This window comes from Myotis lucifugus, unplaced genomic scaffold (assembly GCF_000147115.1).
Source record: "Myotis lucifugus unplaced genomic scaffold, Myoluc2.0 scaffold_501, whole genome shotgun sequence".
Lineage (NCBI taxonomy): Eukaryota > Metazoa > Chordata > Mammalia > Chiroptera > Vespertilionidae > Myotis > Myotis lucifugus.
Window position 1 is genome coordinate 96,992 of NW_005871549.1, and position 21,901 is coordinate 118,892.

Genomic DNA, 21,901 nt, shown 5'->3' on the forward strand with positions numbered 1-21,901 from the left:
GGGCAGGGCCAGTCTCCGGTGTGGAAGTAGTTGGGTAACAAGATGAGCCACTTGTGTGCTCTGGAATAATGGAGTCAACCATAACTCCTGACTATGAATTCATATACTGGCCCCCAACCTATGGTTCCAGCCTACAGGAACCATACCATAGAAGTATGTGTGATTGGGCCATGTGTCAGGCACTTCACCTAAACTTGCACAATAACCCCTTAAGCAGGAAGACTTGAAAGCTGACTCAAGACATTCCAAAATAAAAAAATAAAAATGAAAGAAGAGCTAGGGCTAACCCCGAGCCAGAACGATGTGACAAACACTTTATCAGGCAGCGAATCCATGCATGAGGACAGGGCAGACACACAGATGTTCCAAAAGCTAACAAGACACCTGTTTCCCTCAGACAGCTGCCTTCGTAGAGTTCTAGTACTCACCACTGGCTTTGAAAAATGAACTACATTAGCATCCCACACCTGGGAAGTGATAAATGTTCCTTTAGTTTCCTTTCTATGAGAACTACACTGACCATATTTGAAAGAAAAAAAACAAGAACTGGGAGACAGTACTGAAAAGATCAGTCACTACCAGGTGACAGATCACTCGTGTGCCTAGTGTGCGCATCAAGCAGGTGAGAACTAAACTGGGAACTGGTGCCAGAAGCTTTCAGAGCCCACGGTTAAAAGTGTTTGGGAGATGCAACAAGGTGCTGAGCCAAAAATAAATTGCCCCAACTGGAGAGGCTGGGTATTAGTTTGGATCTGAAGCCCAGTATTAAGTTTAGTGCGTTTATCCAGTGTGGGAGAATCTAATCTCTCTCTACTTTGTGGCATGGAGGCAACTTATTTGCAAATAATTAAAAAGGCTTTCTTTTCTCCACTCCAGGAAGTGAGGAGGAGAACAAAGATTCTTTCTCCTTACAGATACAGAACTGTCATTGGAGGAAGGGGCTTCTGTCGGGTCCAAGCTTTAAGCTGGGCATGGTATTCCTGGTTCTTAACTGCCTGCGGGTTTCTGGGCAAGACGATAGAGATTTCAAGAAAGAGCACACTATTGCTAAATTCTGTGAAGCATTCTGACTGAGAAAACACTACATGACATACGCCGGTGCCTGACGCTTTCCTGCAGAACAGGGCTGCTCTTCCCCAAACACTTGCATCTGCCTCAGGCCAGGCAGAGAGTCCGTTTACAGTGGAGGAAAGTAAAGCTCACAGAAGACAGGTGACTGTTCACTAGCAGTTATTCAGCGGTCAGTCTTCTCTGGGCTCTCCCGAACTCTTATGAAGACGTGCCATTTCTAGCTCTGGGCTCGAGGTCCCAGCACCTCTCTTTAAATAGGTTTCTAAATTTTCACCCATGTGGTTTTATGGTCTCCCACCAGAACTCGGGTTCCTAAGAAAAGGCCTTAATCCGTGGAGAAGTTGGGCTGTGGTCCTAAGCTGAAAGAAGCCACTCCCTGGTTGATATATTAGCCAAAGGCTCCTTCTGCCTGCCTTCGGCAAGACATTCAAAGACTTGGAGGCTGCACATAGGAAAGAAACCAGACTACATTCAGATCCAGCACCTTCTGTTTTTCTCATTTGCCTGGAGGGAGGTCAGGCTTTGAATCAGAACTGCTTTGGCTTGGGAGGCTTACAGAGACTGAAAAAACACAAACCAAAACAGAAACCCAAAGAACAACAAAACAAAACAAAAGGAAACTTGGGCCATTACTACTGAAGTGAACCCCAAAGACTCAGTGCCTGGGTGCAGGGCTGTCCACCCCACTCTGGGTGGCTGACAGTGTCATAGGGTCAACAACCCACAAAAGAAGTCAATTTCTAGACCCAGTCCAAGGATCTCCCAAGTACGCCGTGGGCAGGCACGACTGCGGTTTTACCAGCTCTCTGGCAGCCATGGCTCTGGTGGCTGCTCCACATTCCTTTCTCACCGCAGGCCCCACTGTGGGGGCCCCGCCTGTTCCACAGGAGGAGGCTGAGGAGCCACAGCAGGTACTCATTTTGCCTCCAGGGCCTACTTTCTGTTCATCATCATCACCATGCAGGAAGCTTGCTTAATAGAAACTACAACCCCCCCCCCCCCCAGCCCCCCAGGAGGCACATCCGTCTCCCAAGGACCTGTCTGTACGTAAGGCAGGAGGAATCCTGCACTGGCTGCAGGATGACTTTCCTGTCCCCACCGGCTTCAGCATCGCACTCTGGGTGCTGTTGCTTTTGAATCCCCAACTGCTGACAGGAAAGGAGACAAGCAGTCTGAAACACCAAACTGGTCTTGTGGAAGTTCATCAGTGTCTCACAAACATGCTGCTCGTCTAGGTACTGAACAGCCCATCTTCTCTGAGGGATAGAAAGTGCGCTTTTTCTACGTTCCAGCACATTCTGCTTGCTAACATAACTGTGATTAAAATCACTGGTTTGGTCAATGGTATATATGTATCTCCCTGAATATGATTTCCTTTTTGAAATCAGGCCAAATAGCTGCCTAAGAGGAGCAAAGTCCCTGACACGATGGTGTGGACGCCGTTATCTTTGGGGCCTTGAGGAGGCAGTGAGGCTGAGCCAGTGAGCCTTCTGGAGAACATGGCCTGCTGTTGAGGGATCCAGATACAGACCTTGCGAGCACTCTTCCACATGTTTTTCATGTAGGCGTAGGTCACCTGAGGGTGAACTGTTGGCAGAGGATGGTCAAGCTGCCGAGACGGATCAACTCCCAGGAGCAACACCAAGGTTTTATGAGCAAGAGCCTTCAAAACAAGAGAGGTCAGGGTATAAACAGGACCGGACCAAGCGTGCCATTCCTTCCTCAGCGTCCTCCCCCATCCCAGGGTGGCGGGGTTACTCACCAGCCTGCCACTCTTGCCACACAGACTTGCATACTTGAGCCAGGTCCTCATGTCCTCATGAGGGTTGACCACAAGGGACCGCACCATCAGGATTTTCTGCCAGTCCTCCACAATACGCTGGCAGCCCTGGAACATTCAGAAGTGAGGATTGCATATGTCCTCACTTAAACCACCCCCCCGCCCCTGCCCCGCCAAAACAACAGGGAGATCCACCCTGAAACAGAAAAGAGATTCATTTTTATAATCTGAACTTTCTCAAGTGACAGGTACTGTGTGTGATTGAAACCCCTCTCTGGGACTCCTCAAAACTCGAGAAGCAGAGAACAGGGACTCTGGGACGTGAATCCTGACTCTGTCACTTAGTATCTGTGTGACTTTGGACAGGTTACTGAACTTCCTGTGACTTATCTGTAAAATGGGATATAAACAATACCGACTTCATAGGGCTACAGTGAAAGTTAAAGGAATTAAATTATTTAAGTTTCTTTTCTGAATTATAAATACATTTTTAACTTTTTTCTTTGCTTTAGTCTCTCTAGTGAAGATGACTATCACTGACAAAGAAATTAAAACGTATCATTTCAAAGTCCAAAAAAACTAAGTATAAAAAGGAAAGTGTAAAATAAATTAAAATTTCACACGGTGTTGTTTGCAAGTTGGTAGCACTTATTTTTCTGGTTATTAGAGCCTAAACCAGCACTAAGACTTTCGTCCTTGCTTATGCTTAGAGTCTTTCCTCCCCCCCCAGCCCCCGCCATGTTTTTATTAATTTCAGAGAGTGGGAGGGAGAGGGAGAGATAGAAACATCAATGACGAGAGAGAACATCGATAGGCTGCCTCCTGCATGCCCAACACTGGGGACTGAGCCCGCAACATGGGCATGTGCCCTGACCAGGAATCGAACCGTGACCTCCTGGTTCATAAGGCGACGCTCAACCACTGGGCCACGCTGGCCCGGCGAAAGTCTTTCCTCTTCATTTTTGTTCGTCTCAGACTGAAAACTACACATATAAGGGGAAGTGCCTCATTCATTCACATGTATGCATTTTTTTCATTAATAAAAAAGTGTCTTAATTGTTATCAAAGGAGCTAAGCTAATCTTATATCCAAAGACTTTGAGAGCAAAGTGACTTCTCCTTTTCCACCTTCACTGATAAGTAGTCAGACAACCATTAGGGGAGATGAGGAGATGGTTTTTGAGATCTACCGCTTCATCGGTGAATTCCATGAAGCCAAATGAGCTGTTCTCCAAGGAAATAGGTCTAGAAGTCTGGGAGCAATGATGGCAGGCTTTTCAACGTGACAAACAGGACACAGGCTGAGCCCCAATAAAGAACCCAAGGCAAGAAGAGACCCAATGCCACTAGGGTTGACCTCTCGCACTGCCCCAAGGGAGATGCTGGCTGGGGATTTCAACGTAGATGACTTGTGCACAACATGGCAGTTTTCCAGCCTAGGCAGTTGGCTGAGTGTTTTGACAGCAAGCCATCCACAAGAGCCAAATTTCTACCACAGACTTAAAGCTTTATTTTCAGGCCTTGGACCATTATCTTTCTATCCCATTAAGTGTAACAAGTGATTTGGAAAGTTAGAAAAACAGGAAAATGTATACTGAGTGTTTTGGAGACTTCTCACCATCTGCTAGTTTCTCCCAGATGTTGAAATAATTTGGCCTGGTCAGCCAAGAAACATCCTGCTGTCCTGAGATGGGATTGGTGAAGTCTTAAGATGATGACGGTATCTTGGACACAGTAAAGTCAGACCTGGGTCTCCCCTCCCCAAGACTCATTTAGTCCACTCCCCTTCCAAATCTCCCACTGGATAAAGTCCCACTGTTAGCCTGGCACTCTCACCAGATCTCTGGTTTGGAAACTCTTTGCCCCATTACAGGCACTTAAGAAACCAGGGTGTGTACCAGTCAAGTGGGCAATGCTTGCTCTTTTCTGGTGTCCAACAGACAATTTTCCATCAAAACATTCACTGGGCATTTCATAATTGCTAATAAAACATGTGAAGGAACTACATGTGCTCACTTCAGAGCATAAACGACTACTATATTCACAGACGATCCTCTGCCCGCTACTCTTTCCTCTCCAGTGGAATGTGCCCTGAGCTGCTTAGGCAGGAATGCAGCCTGGAGTCAAAAGGCTTTGTCACAGCCTACTGAAAGCCTGGAAGCGCAACCTGGATTGACCAAATTCTGAAGACAGAATTTAGGTGTGGACTGGGCCAAGAGGAAACAGTTTAAAACGGAGGAGGCTGAATATGACAAGCAGGGGGACAAGTGGCTTCTGAAGTGGCAAAGGCTGTCTTTGCCGATGAACTTCCCCTCCTACCTGCTCAAGGCATGGGAGAACTGCCCTTTCCAAGAACACCTAAGACTGCTGAATCCCAGACCTGGAATCCACAGCTCCACATAAAATGGTCAGAAATGTACGATGAAAACTCTGATGGAAGACATGGAAAAGCTTCTCTAGGACTGGACACTTCTGTGAAAAAGTCTGAATAGAGATCATGGGATGACCATGACCCGAGGAACTGTACATGGTGGCACTGGTCAATGAGAACATCAGGCAACACCATGGGAAGAGCTGGATGCAGGTGACCAGCGGCTGGGTTTAGAGCTGTGGTGCTCAGTGCTGGCCATCCACTGGAATCAGGCTAAAGAGATGCTGCTCCTGGGTCTCTCCCCGGAAGTTTGGATTTATTTGGTCTGGAAAGTGGCCTGGGTATCTGAATTCCTAAAAACTCCCCAGCTCACTCTATTTGCAGCTAAAACTGAGAGCCACTGATTTTGAGGTGAAGATTCTCAACTGGCTGGCCTTAAGTGCCACTTACTAAAGACATTTTCTTCACCGGCTGGCATGGCTCAGAGGTTGAGCATCGACCTATGAACCTTGGAGGTCATGGATCAATTCCTGGTCAGGGCATATGCCCGGGTTGCAGGCTCGATCCCCAATGTGGGGCATGCAGGAGGCAGCTGATCAATGATTCTCTCTCTTCATTGATGTTTCTCTCTCATTCTGTCTCCCTCTTTCTCTCTGAAATCAATAAAAAAATATATTTAATAAAAAAAGACATTTTCTTCTATTCCCAGAGAAGAATAAAAGGAGGCTAGAAAGCAGTAGTCCTCATAGCTAAAGGCTCAGGTGAAAAGCCTTTGAGTGGCTTGCTTCGAAGCAAACAAGCCTGTGAGGAGGGCGGGCTGGCCACCGAGGGCTTTCTACCAGGCTCACCTGCAGCCGCTCCCACCAGATCTGGCGGATGATCTCGCGTCGCTCGGGGACAAGCTTGTACTGGATAACCTCCTCCAGCTCGGACAGCATGTGGCAAGAAACCATGGCCTGACGAAAGCAAACCACATTCCAACTTAGTGTCACATGAGCCATCCGAAAGCCAGGCTTCATTTCAGTCACTCCTGGTGCAGGGTGTCTGCTGAGAACACGCAGGCATGTGCTCAGCAGCCCGTGAGTCCTCAGTAGCCCACTCTGAAAAAAAGAGCTGAATGGGCCCCTAAAACGATACTCACCCCGTATGCCCGACTGTAGCTCTCTCCCGCCATAGCAGTTAACTCGGCATCCAGCAGGTCCCTGGCTTTGTCGATGCACTAGGAGAGAAACAGGGAGCCCCTGGAGTTGAGCGCTGGACTTGGGAGCTGAGGGTAGTGCTGTTATTTTCAGGCTTTTCAACGAGCTTCAGAAGTTACCTGTCTCACTTTAATTCCAATGATAAAGATAAAAATTCACCAAAGAAGGGAAGAAACCTCTTCCTAGAGCTGAACGGCAAGGGAAGAGTACTGGTGTCTTGGAAAAGACAGAAATGTATGGCAACCAAAAGCTTAACATCTATGGTAACACCCCAAATCTTGGGTAATGAGGGAGGGGAAATGTGTGCTTAGAATCACTGTGCTCTTGCATATCAAGAGGACAATTTGGGTATCTACCTGCTTTCAACTTTTCCTTGTGGGTCACATTTGTGAAACTGGAGTGTGCAAACACACACGAGGCTTGGGGTGGGGTCATCTCTGGCTGAGAAGCACCTGTCCTCATGAGGGTGCCTCTGACATTGGGAGAAGAATGTACAAACGGGGCTTTGGGCCAGTGACTGGATGGCCCACGTCTCAGTTCTTGTCACTAAATCAAGGCCCCAGGGACGGCCAATGGGACTGCAATTGCAGCCTCCTCTGTTTCTCCAGTTAAAAACCCATCATGCAGAGCTTTTCTTTGTTTGAATGTTTAAGGTTAATTACTATGTCCCCATCCTTTAACTGCTCAGGTCATTTACCCAAGCACCTCATTCAGGACAGTCTGGTGCCCGACAGGGTGGATGTGATTGCTTCATTATGTCATTCTGCAAGTCAGCACAGGGCTTTCAAATAAAGCACTGGCTTTTCTGGAAGGTCATCAACGTGCGACACACCTACAGAACCAGAAGACACCTGTCACTGATTTCTGCCGCAGGGGGGATGGCTGATGAAACAGTTTCTCTCTGTGGCAAGGACCGCCAAGGCAAGTGGTAAGAAGGATGCAGTGATGACATTGCATCCAAGAAGCTAACTCCGAAAGCGATGCAATGGTCCCTTCTGGAACACACTTGTCCCTCTCTAAAGGAAAGTGGCCCCGGCTAATGTGCTGGCAGCCTGCTTCTTCTGACAGTGATGCTCTCCGAGGAGCTCACTGAACCGGACTCCAGAGCTGAAGGGCAGCAGCCTGTTTGCACAGGCACCATGTGCCTAGGAACTGACAGGCCACACATAAGTACCTTTTTCTTGCTAGATGGTCTGGGTACACACGTGGTTTTTACCTGTTGTGCCAGGGAGAAGAGGTCCTGATGTAGCGCCAGCACGGCTCTGTAAAATGCCCCATCGTGGGTGTCCCGAGGAATCATACAGGTGTATTCCTCCATGCTGTCCCACTGACCTACACACACACACACACACACACACACACACACACACACACACGGTGGGGTGGGGGGAGAGGGAGAGAAGCATTAGGGTGGCCAACTTTCTGGGCTAAAGGCAGCATCTCAAAGAGACCTTGTCATTGTTACTTGCACTTAGCTTGGGGTTCAAACAAGACAAACTTGAGCCTGATGTATCAAAATCCTACAGAGAACCCTCCACACTCTGTGAGGTTGAGCAACCCATTCCCACAAACAAAGCCACATCTGTCTTCTGAACACAGGACTCCACGCTGCCCCAGGGAGCTCCATGAAGGATGGGAGGAACAGCCTGAGTGCAAAGCCCGCATGACAAGAGGGTTTGATGCAGTACCTCATTACCCTGGAGAACTCGCTCAGGTTTCTCCAGGTGAGATGGAATGGCTTTCTTCCTCACTAGTGAAGCATCTCCCAGTTCAATGGTACACTGGAAATTACATTTCCCCTTAACAACTGAAAATGGCCATTATCCAGACAGGGGACAGGATTAGACAAATAGTTTGCTCGTCTCACTCTGGCAGTACCTTTGCCTCGGAAGGGAGGAGATAAATAGAAAGATGGCCTAGGTCATGGCACAGTAGCCTGTGTTGTGGCTGAGTGGGAAAATGGTTGCAGCCAGGAATGCAGCTGGAATAGCTTCCCCTGGTGGGGTGAGCATGTATCGAATGCCAGGGGTTCTAAGACCATCTGCAGAAAAGATATCAGCTTCATTAGCTGCAAACTGCAGGGCTGCCAATTTCATAAGGCATTTTCCTGCCTTTCACTCCTGCCCAGCAGCTCATCCATTCTCTATGCCTCTGGGTAAAAGCAAAATAGCAAACAATGACTCCTCAGGAAGTAATTTATTTTTGAAAAATGTGTTGGATCCAGCCCAGAGCTCATGAAAGGAAAGGCTATAAGCTCTGTGACTCAAGAGGGATAGAATGTGGGTGGAAGGTTATGTAACCTTCCTCGGGGCTTGATGGGTGAAGCTCTTCTCCTGCAACATCCTCTGGACCCTCCCCCTCTCATTAACATCTCTGGAACAGACACTGGTCACCCTCTCAACTGGGGGTTGATGTCAGAAATCTACAGTCTGTGGGGGTTAAAAGGAAACCTCTGCTTTCAAATACTTGAAGAATGGGAGTAAGGCAGGCAGCAAGGAGGAGAAGAGAGAAAACAAAATTGCTAAAATGTTTATAATTGTTAGAGACAGTGAAAGGAATATGGGGGCTCAATAGATGATCTTCTTCACTTTTATATGTGTTGGGAAAGTTAAGAAATAAAAGGAGACAGGCAGCTCTCTTCTCTCTTTGTTCCTGCTTGGGTTAAAGACATGATGGTGGAGATCCAGCAACTGTACTGGATCATGAGGTAGACTGAACACAGAGGCCCCATGCAAAGCAGAAATATGGAAAAAGGCTAATGACAATGGAGACAGAATACTAGTCTGGGAAGTCCTACCTTGAGATTTCTTTAATCAGAGAGAAAATAAACCAGTAACTTGTTTAAAGCAAAAAGACAAACCCAAAACAAAACCAAATACACCTCATGAAGTCATCTGAATTTCGATGCTTACTCACTGCTTTCCTTGGCTTCCCCGTGCAAAGCCATTTTTACCCAAGTCTAACAAGTTAGTCAAAATCATCCGGTAGGGACAGATGCAAAAGACAGGCGCATAGACTGGTTGACACTTTTGCAGATCTGACATCCTACCTGCAGCCGCAGTACCTTGCTTTCTTTTCTGATGTGAGCACCCAGCCTCACTCTCCCCACACTGACTAGGGTGCCTATGAGGGAAGCCTTACCTAAACCCCATGCAGCTGCAGCAGCCATCCGGGCCATCTTGGCTTGGTCTCATCGTTAACCAGGGTCCACTTTTCACAGCACTGCTGGTGGAGCTGCCCCCTGGAGGGAAAGAATTATACGTTTGGGTTAACCAAAATCACCTCTATGACTTGCCGCTCTTTTGCCTCTTGGGTTAGCTGGGGGCCACAGAGGAAGTGAATGATAGGGACCTGCCTTGAACCAGGAGCCTTTAAATCAGCGGTTCTCAACTTGTGGGTCGCGAACAATGAAAACACATCCTGCATATCAGATATTTACATGACGATTCATAACAGTAGCAAAATTACAGTTATGAAGTAGCAACGAAAATTTTATGGTTGGGGGTCATCACAACATGAGGAACTGTATTAAAGGGTCGCGGCATTAGGAAGGTTGAGAACCACTGCTTTAAATGAAAAGCACTTTCAACTGGGTCACATGACAGAGAAGTGACTGGCAATTTGTTGTTCCTATGGCCTGGTACTCATAATTTATCTGACAGTGAGTTTATCAAAATAGGGACCATGTCTAACTTGATGCGATGTGAAATGTCCTGAACATCTGGCCCCCTTCATAAATATTAAATACCCTCTCCTGCATGCCAATAAACTCTAGCTCATTCCCTTTGGCAGGCCTAGAGAGAAAGCAATCTGAAGAGACACATCTGGACATTCATTTTTAGCTCAAAGCTATAGGGAGAACTGGCTCTTCGAAGGATTATACCCATGGTTGCAGGCTGAAATGAAACTCAAATGAAATCAATCTGCACCGAAGGAAGAAGGCTCTTCAATGGTCATATGTAGACGCTGCTTATTCTCAGAAGTTTGCACAATTACCATGAGTGTGGCTAAAGACTATGAGATATTGAGATTAGGAGTGATGCTCAACAGACTCTGGTACTCATTTTCCCCCCAAATAAAAGCAAAAGTTTATGTAGAAAGTCCAAGAGGTAGAAAAAGTGAGCCAGCTGGGCTGCGTGGGCTCAGGAAACAAATTACAGAGGCAAAAGAAGGGCCCTTGGAGCTTAGGGGAGAGAGAGAGAGAGAACAAAGGCACGCGCCTTGAGGGAAGAAGCAGGGATAGCAGAATTCAAAGCTTGTTGCCACAAACCATTCAGCATCCCTCTAGTCTTTTGTCAGACTACCCCTTTCTGGGCTGAGGGTCTAAGGGTTTAGCTTTGCTTTTCATTTAGAGCAGTGGTTCTCAACCTTCCTAATGCCGCGACCCTTTAATACAGTTCCTCATGTTGTGGTGACCCCCTAACCATAAAATTATTTTCATTGCTACTTCATAACTGTAATTTTGCTACTGTTATGAATCGTAATGTAAATATCTGATATGCAGGATGTATTTTCATTGTTACAAATTGAACTTAATTAAAGCATTGTGATTAATCACAAAAACAATATGTAATTATATATGTGTTTTCTGATGGTCTTAGGCGACCCCTGTGAAAGGGTCGTTCGACCCCCAAAGGGGTCTCGACCCACAGGTTGAGAACTGCTGATTTAGAGGAAGAAAGCAAGTTCAATGTGAAACACTATGCATGATTACTCCAAGAGACCAGGCAGAAGCAGTGCAGGAGCAGCATCCTGGAAAGGCGGCCCTGACAGTGGACACAGGCACCGCCTTCAAAGCTGTGGGAGGTGGGGTTTCTCTCCCACAGTATTTGTTATGAGCAAGCATGCAAAAGGAAAAAAAGAATAAAAGTAAAAAGAATGCAGAATATACTGAGTCCTAACTCTCAAAGGCAGTGGGGGGTGGGGGCGGGGGAGAGAACAAAATCAAATTAATAAAAAATGTGAGACTGTGTGTGGGGCAAACATTAGGATCTGCTTTCTGACACCTCTCACTGCACACCAGGGAGGAATAGGTAAAGGCTTCATCCCCAGGACTTTGACTTTCCTACCCAGTGTAGCAGCAGAAAGCTTAGAACACCAAGCGGTTGGCTGACTCCCAAATGACCTGTTCTCAAGGATCCGGAGGCCACCTAAGGAACAGTGTGGCGAGGGGGTTTACCTAGCCCGTGGTTGGCAAACTGCGGCTCGCAAGCCACATGCGGCTCTTTGGCCCCTTGAGTGTGGCTCTTCCTAAGCCTTAGGAGTACCCTAATTAAGTTAATAACAATGTACCTACCTATATAGTTTAAGTTTAAAAAATTTGGCTCAAAAGAAATGTCAATCGTTGTACTGTTGATATTTGGCTCTGTTGACTAATGAGTTTGCCGACCACTGATCTAGGCTCACTTTGGCTGCAGCTGTGGCTGTGTGCATTATGGGGCTGGAGGCTGACTCCTGTAGTTTAGCTTCCGAGAGGCAGATGAGTATGGGCACAGGGGTAGGGTCTTAGGTCAGTGGTAGCCCTGGATCATTCCGCCTCTAGTGAACGCCTGCTTCAGGCATGTTCAGGATATATATACAAAGCAAAAGCAATTTAGAAATTACTCTAAATAAACTGAATAAACCATGTAAGGAATCTACATATAATCAGGAAAAGAATTCTGCTTCTTTCATCTCTTTTAAAAATCTTTTAGTCTGCTGCATTCTTAAACCCCTTGGTCAGCATCACTGCCACTTATACTTTATAGGTGATTATAAAACTGGAATGAACCCAAGACGTCCGAGGTAAATGGGACTAAGTACTGCAGTGTCAGGAGACCTGGATCACAGGGCTCTTGGGAGACCTCAGGCCGGCTGTGCCAACTTCTGAGATGCTCAGTTTCCCAGCTGTCACATAGGTGGACTAGACACAATTGCATTTAAGATCTCTTCTCATATATCTAAGCTGTCCCTACTTAACCCATCTAAGGAAAGTAGTTGTCTTTAACTTAGAAAAGGTGGGAGGGGAAGGGACCAGGAGAGATTTCAAAGGAGGAAGAGGCAGTCCAGGTAGACCTTGAAAGATGGGGAGGATTTCAAAAACAGGCAAAGGAGCAGAAGAAAAGGAAACTGAAGGAACAAATGCAGAGAAAAATTCTGTGGGGTTTGGAGAAGAGCAAATAGTTTGGCCAGAGCACTGATTCTGGGCAGAGGTCACTGAGGAATGGGCTGAAGAAGTGGGCTGAGATCACAACACAAAAGACTTTGATGTGAGGCTGTGACATTTATACTAAATCATTTGAAGAACTGATTAGAGTTTAATTTTGAGAATATTTACATTTTTTATCTTCCTCTTAATAACATATAGTTGTATGATAACCAATTTGAAAGTTAAAGAAAATTGGTTTTGAAATAATGTAGTTAATTCTTATTAACATATGTTTCTCTTACTTTTGATCAGTACCAGCCAATAGAAAATTCTATGGTGAGGGACATGTTCTATATCTGCCCTGTTCAATGCGGTAGCCACTAGACACAGTGGCTACTGAGGATTTGAAATGTGGCTAGTGTGACTGGATTACTAATTTAATTAGTGGCCACCACATTGGACAGTGCAGTTTAAATACCTGTTGGACATAAAAAACACACCCCAGCTTTAGTTGCACAAACTGATGGAGCAGATTTGATATGATTATGTTTCCTCAATTTATTGAGGTAAATGATGAATATGGAATGCTAATTATGAAAATAAATGATAACACTTGAATCTCTCTAATAATGGCTACCAGACAAACCAATTTCAAATAACTATATACAGACTATTATTTGTGTATGTGTATGTGTATATATATATATATATATATATATATATATAATCCAATGCCTAAGGCTAAATTCATTGACATTAAATTTTCATATACAACATCTTTTATTTGGGAAATATAACTCTATATTAAGAAATAAAAATAGCAATCATTTAGCAAAAGAATATCTGTGATTAGGTACAGAAAGAATATGTGCAGCAAGAGATCATTCTTTTTAGAAGTCTTACTTTGACTTTTCAATTATATTTTTTAAACTCCGAGGTATAAAGTTTTTAAACAAATCAAAATTTGCCTATATTAAAGAGACTGTGGTTTAGTGATGCCGTCATTGAAAAGATGAGGAAGCACCTGTAGGTACTCATATGGAACAGTGGTCTAGACTTGTTAAATGAAAAAGACAAGGTGCAAAACGGTGTGTTGACTGCATTGTCATAACATAGATGCCTGCATGCACGGGTCCTCCCTGAAGTCTACACGAGGACCTGGTCTCCGTGCTGGAAGTCTGAGTGGCTGGGAGACTTGGTTTTCACAGTTCCATCACTGTTCTTTTACTATTGAATTCTGTGCTATGTGTATATTACCTTTTCAAAAAATAATGCTTTAAAATAATGAATACAAAGCTGTAGATTAAAAAAATAGAAGCCTTCAGGGACAGAGGTTCCCCATGCAGATCCAAATGCAAGGGCACAGGCCTGCGGATTCTATCTCCCCAAGACAGCTCCTTGGAGGTCCGGTTCAGGGGAACCTTATGCTTTGGGTTAATCAGGCCTCTGAGGAGCGCTGGGTGTTTCAGCCTCACCTTCATTCTGGAAGCTCAAACTGTAATGCCTTTACCCCCTTCACTTCGACATCTAGTAATTCTCCAAATCCTGCTAATGCCACTTCCTAAACATCTCTGGATCCAGCCCTTCTCCATCCCCACTGCCTCAGCTTTCCCTCTTTGCCACCATCATCTCTCCCCTTGATGGCCTCTGAACTTGTCTTGCTATCTCCTCTAGCATGCCTTCAATCCTCTCCAATTTGCCCCTAAAGGGTCTTTTTATAAAATAAAACTGTCAATTATGGCTCTTCAAATATTTGGATGGCTGCCCAGTAACCCTTAGGTTAAAGTCCAAATGCCTAACTTGGCCTATAAGCCGCACTTGCTACGGTCCCTTTCTACTTCTCCTGCTCACCTTTTACCTCTTTCCACATCACACCTGACCCTCCAGCCATACTGAACTTTCAGAATCTTGAATCTACATTGCTTGCTCCTCCTTACTGCACAGGTCCAAGTAGGATATCACTCCCAACTGGAAGCTTTCTTGAACCTTCCAAGCCTGGATTAGGATTCTTATTTCCCAGTTCCCTGGGCTTCCCTGTGTAACTGTATTCACGCTGCATTACAACAGCCTGGCTGTCTCCTCCAAAAGCTTGGGAAAGGCAGGGGTTGTGTCCGTCTCATTCATGGCTGTGTCCTTGGGGCCTGGCACAGACACTGGCAATGAATAAGTGCTCAATAATTACTGGTTGAATGAACGAATGGGGGACCATTCTATGTCCAACAGAAAGTCAGATAATCTACTCATGGGAAGGTGGTCTGGCATTTTAACTATTTAAAACTATAGTTAAACTATTTATTTTATTTTATTTTTTTTGTTTTTGTTTTTTTAATATATTGATTTCAGAGAGAAAGGGAGAAGGAGAGAGAGACAGAAACATCAATAATGAGAGAGAATCACTGATCGGCTGCCTCCTGCATACCCCCTACTGGGGATCAACCCCCGCAACCCAGGCATGTGCCCTTGGCGGGAATTGAACCTGGGACCCTTCAGTCCCCAGGCTGATGCTCTATCCACTGAGCCAAGCCAGCTAGGGCTATAGTTAAACTATTTAACGACTGGAGTGTGGCACCTTGTTTTAACTATTTAAAAAACTGCACTTGATGCTAGAAAACAAGAATGGAAACCATTTTTTCTTCACTGTCTCCATAAATTCCCCAAACCAAGACATAGGCAAGTGTTCTCAACTACGCACCACTGTTGCTTCTACCTAGGACTCCTTTCCCCTCTCCCACTCTCCTTTACCTGCCTCCAACCTTGGCCCTTCCTCCAGGAGGAACTGCAGGATCAGCCTTCGGTCTTGTGAAGTCACGAGCTCATACGGTGGTCACTGTTCGCTGAGGCTTTAGTAACTATCTGTTATGTGCTTGTCTCACCCACCTCACAACGGAGGCCTTGTTTTCTGTCTTTTTTACACCTGGAGCCTGGCATAGGGCTGGGCACATAAGCAAGCATTCAGTAAAGTTGAAGCACCTGAAGAGGGCAGTCATTTGTTCTTTCCTAAACTCACTGGCAAGGGCTAACAAATAAGATCTAGACCAGTGGTTCTCAACCTGTGGGTCGCAACCCCTTTGGCGGTCGAACGACCCTTTCACAGGGGTCTCCTAAGACCATCCTGCATATCAGATATTTACATTATGATTCATAACAGTAGCAACATTACAGTTATGAAGTAGCAACGAAAATAATTTTATGGTTGGGTCACAACATGAGGAACTGTATTTAAAGGGCCAGAAGGTTGAGAACCACTGATCTAGGCGGTCTTCATCAGTCAGTCAAGGTCGAGAGGCAGATGGAAGGAGCAGGTGCAGATCCAGAGCAGAACCCAAGCCTGTTCTGTCCCAGAGCATGACAAAATCTAAGTTGTTTTTTTTTAAAGAACCTTTTTTCTATTTAGCACTGAGACAGAACAGAGACAGAAATACTCATGGGAAAACACCAAATGAAACAAACTTAGAGAACTCTGTTTGGGGGAGGCCTTTCAAAGCCACTCTCTAGCAGCCACTCGGCCATCACCCTGCTGCAGCTCACCATTCTCCCAAGGCCTCGAGGCAGCGCATGCGGCCCAGCATCAGCTCTGGGTCATCCTTGTTGGTGTCCATTTTCTTGTCATAGGCTACAAGGGCATCCTCCCACTCGTGCAGTTTCTCATACCAGGTGGCCTGGATCTCCTGCCAAGTGGAAAAGAAGGACTATGGTGAGGCATGGAGAACAAGAGGGACACAGTTTTAATCCACACACTCTTTCCTAAGGCGCTGTGTTGTATGGATGACACTTCACCTATCACAGTATGTCTTGGCCCTGATGGAAAAGAACTTCCAAATGTTTGAGGTATGCTGGGTGATGATAGGAATGTTGGTTCTTGGCACACCGATGGAATGAATGATCCTGGGATAATCTGAGAGCAGATGTCAGGTCATGTCCTCCCCCATCATTTCCTGCCCAGATACAGAGGCCACCAGAATGCCAGTGTGCAGGGATACGAGGACAGGAGATACCATCTGGTACAGCAGGAAGCCCCGAACAGAGCTCCTGCAGGGTGCCAAGGCCTGATCTGCTGGAGTGCTGATGGCGGCCACCTGGCAGGGATGGCAGCTGCTCGCTCAATGGGGCCAGAAAGTCAGGCCACATCCGCATATTTGCTGGAGGAAAACAGCTCACTTTTGAAAGGCTTTTGATTCTCTGCATCTCTTCATGCATTTTTAAATTTCCAGGAAATAATTTAAGTACAATATAATACCACCACTTAAAATTCTTTGGAAAACCTTTCCCCCTTCTCCTCAAGTCCCCCATCCAACGTTCCTTCCTGCTCAGCGCTTGGCAGCTTCACCAGTGTCAGGGCCAAAGGGTGGATTCCAGCACTGGGCAGATGGCATGCCACGCTGAAACGCAGTGTCAGCCACGTGAGAAGAGGAGCTGCAGACTGTGGCTCTCTAAATGGTCAGGGGGCTGTTTTATGTCTCAGTCTGCCCTCCATCTGCCCTCCACCTCAGCTGGTTTTCTGGGCTTCATCACCAGCTTAGTAAATGACTATTTCTCCACCAGACCAGGGCAGTGGCTCTCCAGGGATTTCTTTAACAACAATACGATTCTGCAGTGGAATTTATATGATATAATGCAGGGCCCACATTAGTTCCCCCTATTACCCTTCTCTCCTTTGTAAATAAAACTGATATTTGAGTACCATATACACTCATAGCAACTTTGCTAAGCTCGCTGAAAGGGTCTTTTCTTGTTGAACCTCTGTAAGGAGGTCATTTCCATTTTAGGTCGTTAACTTGTACTTCCCCCCTTGTTTATTTCAGCAGAGCCAATCCCCTCTGCTGCTCCTGAACTAATCCTGCTTCCACCACAGCCTTTTCTTCAGTGTCATAGATAGTGGGGTTCCCGAAATGGGCATCTCTGGCTCCGTGGCAGGTAAAACTACCGAAGCTTCATTTTCCAAGCCTGTTTAGAATATGCCTCAACATGAAAGAGAAAACTCACAGAGGAAGAGTGACTGCAAAGACTGTGAAATTAAAAACTCTTAAATTAAGAAGTAACACTGGAGAGTTTCCCGGTTTGCATTTCTATACGGGATGGAAAAGAAAGGAGGGCTAATGACTAATGTGTGGCACACACAGGATGAACAAGCAGCAACTAGAGGGAGCGGCATATGGAGCAGGTCAGATAGGGGGCAGGATATTTTGAAGTGCAATAGATTGCAGAAACTATAAGGTCTAAGCAATGAATCACACAAAATTCTAATGAGATTGCTGTTACATAAATTGTGCTGAGAAAGCGCAGGCTCTGCCAAGAAAAAGCAAACCATTGTCAAGTTTAATATGATTCAGCTACCTACATATAACAGAAAACCAACCATGGGTTTAGAAGTAACCCTGAAGCTAATGGCCACCTTTAGGACCTGGAGACAGAGGGACTTTCATGTAAGGTGGGCATTCTTAGCCACTGGGGTAAAAACCATCCGTTTGGAGATCACCTGAATACCAGATGACTGTGGCATCCTGGTTTCAAACTGGCACCCACTGTGGTCTAGAGCTCTAAGGCTATCAAAGAAGAGTACATCTTTGTCTGGGTGGACTGCCTAAGTGCCCACTCTGCCAACTTTCTTCCCTCTGCAAACAAGGACGGTGGCATGGATGAATGAGACATAGTCCTTTCTGTTCTGTCATCCGGAGAGATGCTTTCTTAGTCTAGTTACAGATCTATGCTCAAGACAGCAAAATATTCCCTTAATGGGTTCAGTCCTTATGTGAAGCAAAAGCCTGGGAAGTAGTCACACTTTTCTTCACTCTAACACACTGGGCTCTTGATTAAAGCAAACCAGAGTAAGTGACCTACACTACTAATGCAGGGTTCCTTATCAAATATATGGACCCAGAACTCCCTGCCCTTCCAGGAAGTCAATGCTAAGTTGATTAAGTCGATGCTTTATATATGGTTAGGAAGTTACCAAAGCACCCTCCCAGGACCACAGAGAGTAATGGAAAGATTTTAATATTGGTAGGGCAAAGATGGCAGAAGAGAAGAAGCTATGTAAGCAATAATGAAATGGAACAATCACTCAATATCAGGTATAAATTATAGTATATTTTTTCTGGAGAATTGGCCATGGTTTTTTTCTGATGTACTGAGTGTTAACTGTGGGCCAGTGGCAATGCCAGCTGCCACAGATGACACAAAGAGAAATCAGGTCCGGCCTAAACACCTGGGCTCTGATGCCAGACTGCCCAGGTTCAAGTACTGGTTCTGCCTTTGATTCCCTCTCTCAGCTCAGGCGAGGTTGTTATCCTGTCGGGACCATAGTCTCCTCATCTGTAAAATGGGATAACAACAGTACCTACTCATGAAGCTGTTGTGAGGACTGAATTAGATGAAGTAGATAAAGCACTGAGCAAAGGGCTAGGCGCATGCTGAGAGTTTGATAAATCCCAGCTATTACTGTTTATGGACTCTGTCTTCAGGATCTGTGTTCACTTTGAATAGAGTCCATATAGCCACTGTCTCCTTCGCCCTTAAGATACCGGTATAGGTAAGTTACATCAGACTGTTACCAATAAGAAAAACGACAAGGAAAGTAACTTTCTCAAGGTCGTGGCCAAGTGCATCCCTAGCCAGGTTGCTACCTCTTACTTTTCTAAAAGGAATGAGGCACTTACCAGCTCTCCGAAGTGTTTCATGGCATATTCCAACACCCCGGCAGCGGCCTCTGGCTGCTGTAGCTTATTATTAATGCTGGGAAAACAAAAGGACGAGGTGGTTATACTCAAAACGTCAGAGCATGGGAGGCGTGGGGTCATTTGTGGGCAGGTGGCTCACCAGCATGTTGGGGACAGTGTCTTGCAGATGCAGAGAGAGAATCAATTACTATTACCACTCAGAAAGCTCAGCCTGAATGATTTTATCTTGATTGCATACTCATTGTGAGGGGGCACAGTTGGTGGACAGGAAGCCTTGCCTGCTCGGCCCTTCCTCCAGCTGGCACAGATTGGTTTCCTCTTAGACACTGTAGGTCAGGCAGCACCATGTCTGCCTTTTAAAAACTAGCCACTCTGAATCCAAAATTGTCCCTGTTGTATAGTACAACCAGATGAGGTACCTTTGAACTTTTAACTCTTACTTCTTCTCCCCCGTTGCCTTCAGTAATAAGAATAACCAAAATAAATAAAAGTCACTGGGCTCTGTGGGCAACACAGAAATGACAGTGAGGCTGGGTCACCCACGTCAATGACAGCAAATCCCGGGGACTGTGGCTGTGCGGCCATCTTGCCTGCTCCCCTGACATCTCCTCTCCTCTGAGTTCAGGTGCCCCCTCAGTCCCTCTTCAAGGACCACCACCTACTTCTGCAGCAGGCTGCGAAGGAACCAGATTCCGCGTTACCTGCCTGGTCTCTGGCAGAGAGACGCCTTTTCCTGACACCCCGCTTCTTTGCTGATGTCACCTGCGGGCAGCATGTGGCAATAGGGACTGGAGGACTGTAACTGTGTTGGGGCAACTAGCAGTAATGCAGGAAGGCCTGGTGGTTGGAATCAGTCCAACAGAGAGGCTGCAAATGGTCCTGAAAGCAGGAGAGCGCAGGACTTAGACCTTGTTCCAGTGGGGACCTATGTCAGAGGGTGAACAGCAGACGACACAACACTAAACCCAAGCTTGAGTTATGGAAGGAGGTTAGGAGGGAAGGCACAGGCTTGAGCAAGTCAAAGGACAACATGATTATAACTGCTCACAGGTAGGGAGCAAAATGCGACAGACCAACTTAGAAGTCTAGACTGGTTTAACAAGCAAGAAGCCAGTTTACTGCCCTGAGTACAAACTATTTGACTAGAATTCATTTTTAAGTGGTTTTGGGAAATTCCAGGTTTTCGGTTCAATGTGGTAATATGGCAAGAGATTACTGGTATAAATATTATTATTATTATTATTTTTATGAATGCTTCATGAATTTGCGTGTCATCCTTGAGCAGGGGCCATGCTAATCTTCTTTGTATCGTTCCAATTTTAGTATATGTGCTGCCAAAGTGAGCACATAAATATTATTTTTAAAAAATTGAGTACCATTACATTTTTTCCAATAAAACCAAGAGGGAACCGCCCAGAAATATGATGAACTGGAGCAGTTAACATTTGTGAAAGTAATAATCTAATGTCTCATACTACGAAGCACATTTCAAACAATCTTTCCAACCTCTCACTGCCTTGACCTCACACATCCCTAAGAGAATGAAGGGAAAGGTATGTGCAGTCCTGTTTTACTCCTGAGGAGACTAAGGCCCACACGGGCAGTGATTTCCCCAACGCCTACAGAGCCTGGGGACAGTCCCCCTGTGACCAAAGCAACATTGTGCCTCTTCTTTATTACGGTGAGGTTGGCGGTGAGGCAGCTTTGTACTTGGAGTCAAAAGACTTGGATTTGCATTTCTGGAGGTCCAATTCTGCTACTTATAAGCTGGGTGACCACAACTAAGTCACTAATTTTGAGTTTCAAATTTCTCATCTATAAAATGAGGCTAAGCCCTGGCCAATGTAGCTCAGTTGGTTGGGTGTCATCTCATACACCAAAAAGTTGCCGGTTCAATTCCTGGTCAGGACATATGCCCAGGTTGTGGGCTCAATCTCTAGTTGGGGGCGTGTAGGAGGCAGTGGATTGATGCTTGATTGATGTTTCTCTTTCTCTCACATAAAAGTTTCTCTCTCTAAAAATAAATAAAATAAAGTGGGGCTAATACTACCTCCTTCACAGGGTTCAGGGAATTAAATGGAATAATGGGTATGAAATTGCTAAGCAGGCCCTTATAAATGCTTTTTCCTTCATCTGTTTTTGTCCAAGAATAGAAGTTGTTAGAAACAGTTTTATGCTTTTTACAGAAAAAACATATATCTTAGGTTGAGGCTGGAGCCAGCACTAGCAGATCATCATGTTCCAAACTCATCCTGTAGAGGACTAGTCAAATAGTCCAAGCTCTAGGCACCAGGCTCTGTAACCAGAGGTGAAGGTCACAGTACCGTGGTCCCTCTCTTTTACTTACAGGAGTAGATAGGCAGCCCCGTGTGGGATCTACTGGGCAGACCCCTGAGTGCTCAGACCCAAGCAAAGCAGTGAGCCAGAACATTCTCTATAAGTTTTTTGCTGTAGAATTCATAGAGGCTTTCTAAGCTGAGAATGAAAAGCCAAATCCAAAGGGACTAACCCCACCGCACTTTTATTGTGAAGCACTTTCCCATTCCTTCTGGCCCCAAAGTCAGGTTCTCAATGTTGTTGCTCACTCACATGGGGCTGGGTGAACTTTAAAGATAATTAATATTACTGGATATAGATTTGTGGTTATCTAGTTCCTTGAACCAAGTAAAGATTTTGG

The 21,901-nt window shown here is 45.6% G+C and overlaps 1 protein-coding gene and 1 non-coding gene across 2 annotated transcripts in view; both read right to left on the reverse strand.

Moving 5' to 3' along the window:
* MTOR (mechanistic target of rapamycin kinase) overlaps positions 1–21,901 on the reverse strand; it is a 109,874-nt gene that overhangs the window by 23,524 nt on the left and 64,449 nt on the right. Inside the window, 9 exon segments of the mRNA XM_023744955.1 lie at positions 2,603–2,734; positions 2,834–2,959; positions 6,070–6,177; positions 6,363–6,440; positions 7,637–7,752; positions 9,562–9,609; positions 9,612–9,661; positions 16,076–16,215; positions 19,204–19,279. Coding sequence (XP_023600723.1) covers positions 2,603–2,734; positions 2,834–2,959; positions 6,070–6,177; positions 6,363–6,440; positions 7,637–7,752; positions 9,562–9,609; positions 9,612–9,661; positions 16,076–16,215; positions 19,204–19,279 — 874 coding nt within the window.
* LOC111823463 lies at positions 20,465–20,571 on the reverse strand. The gene has a single exon (XR_002826490.1). It is a non-coding gene; the product is annotated as a U6 spliceosomal RNA (small nuclear RNA).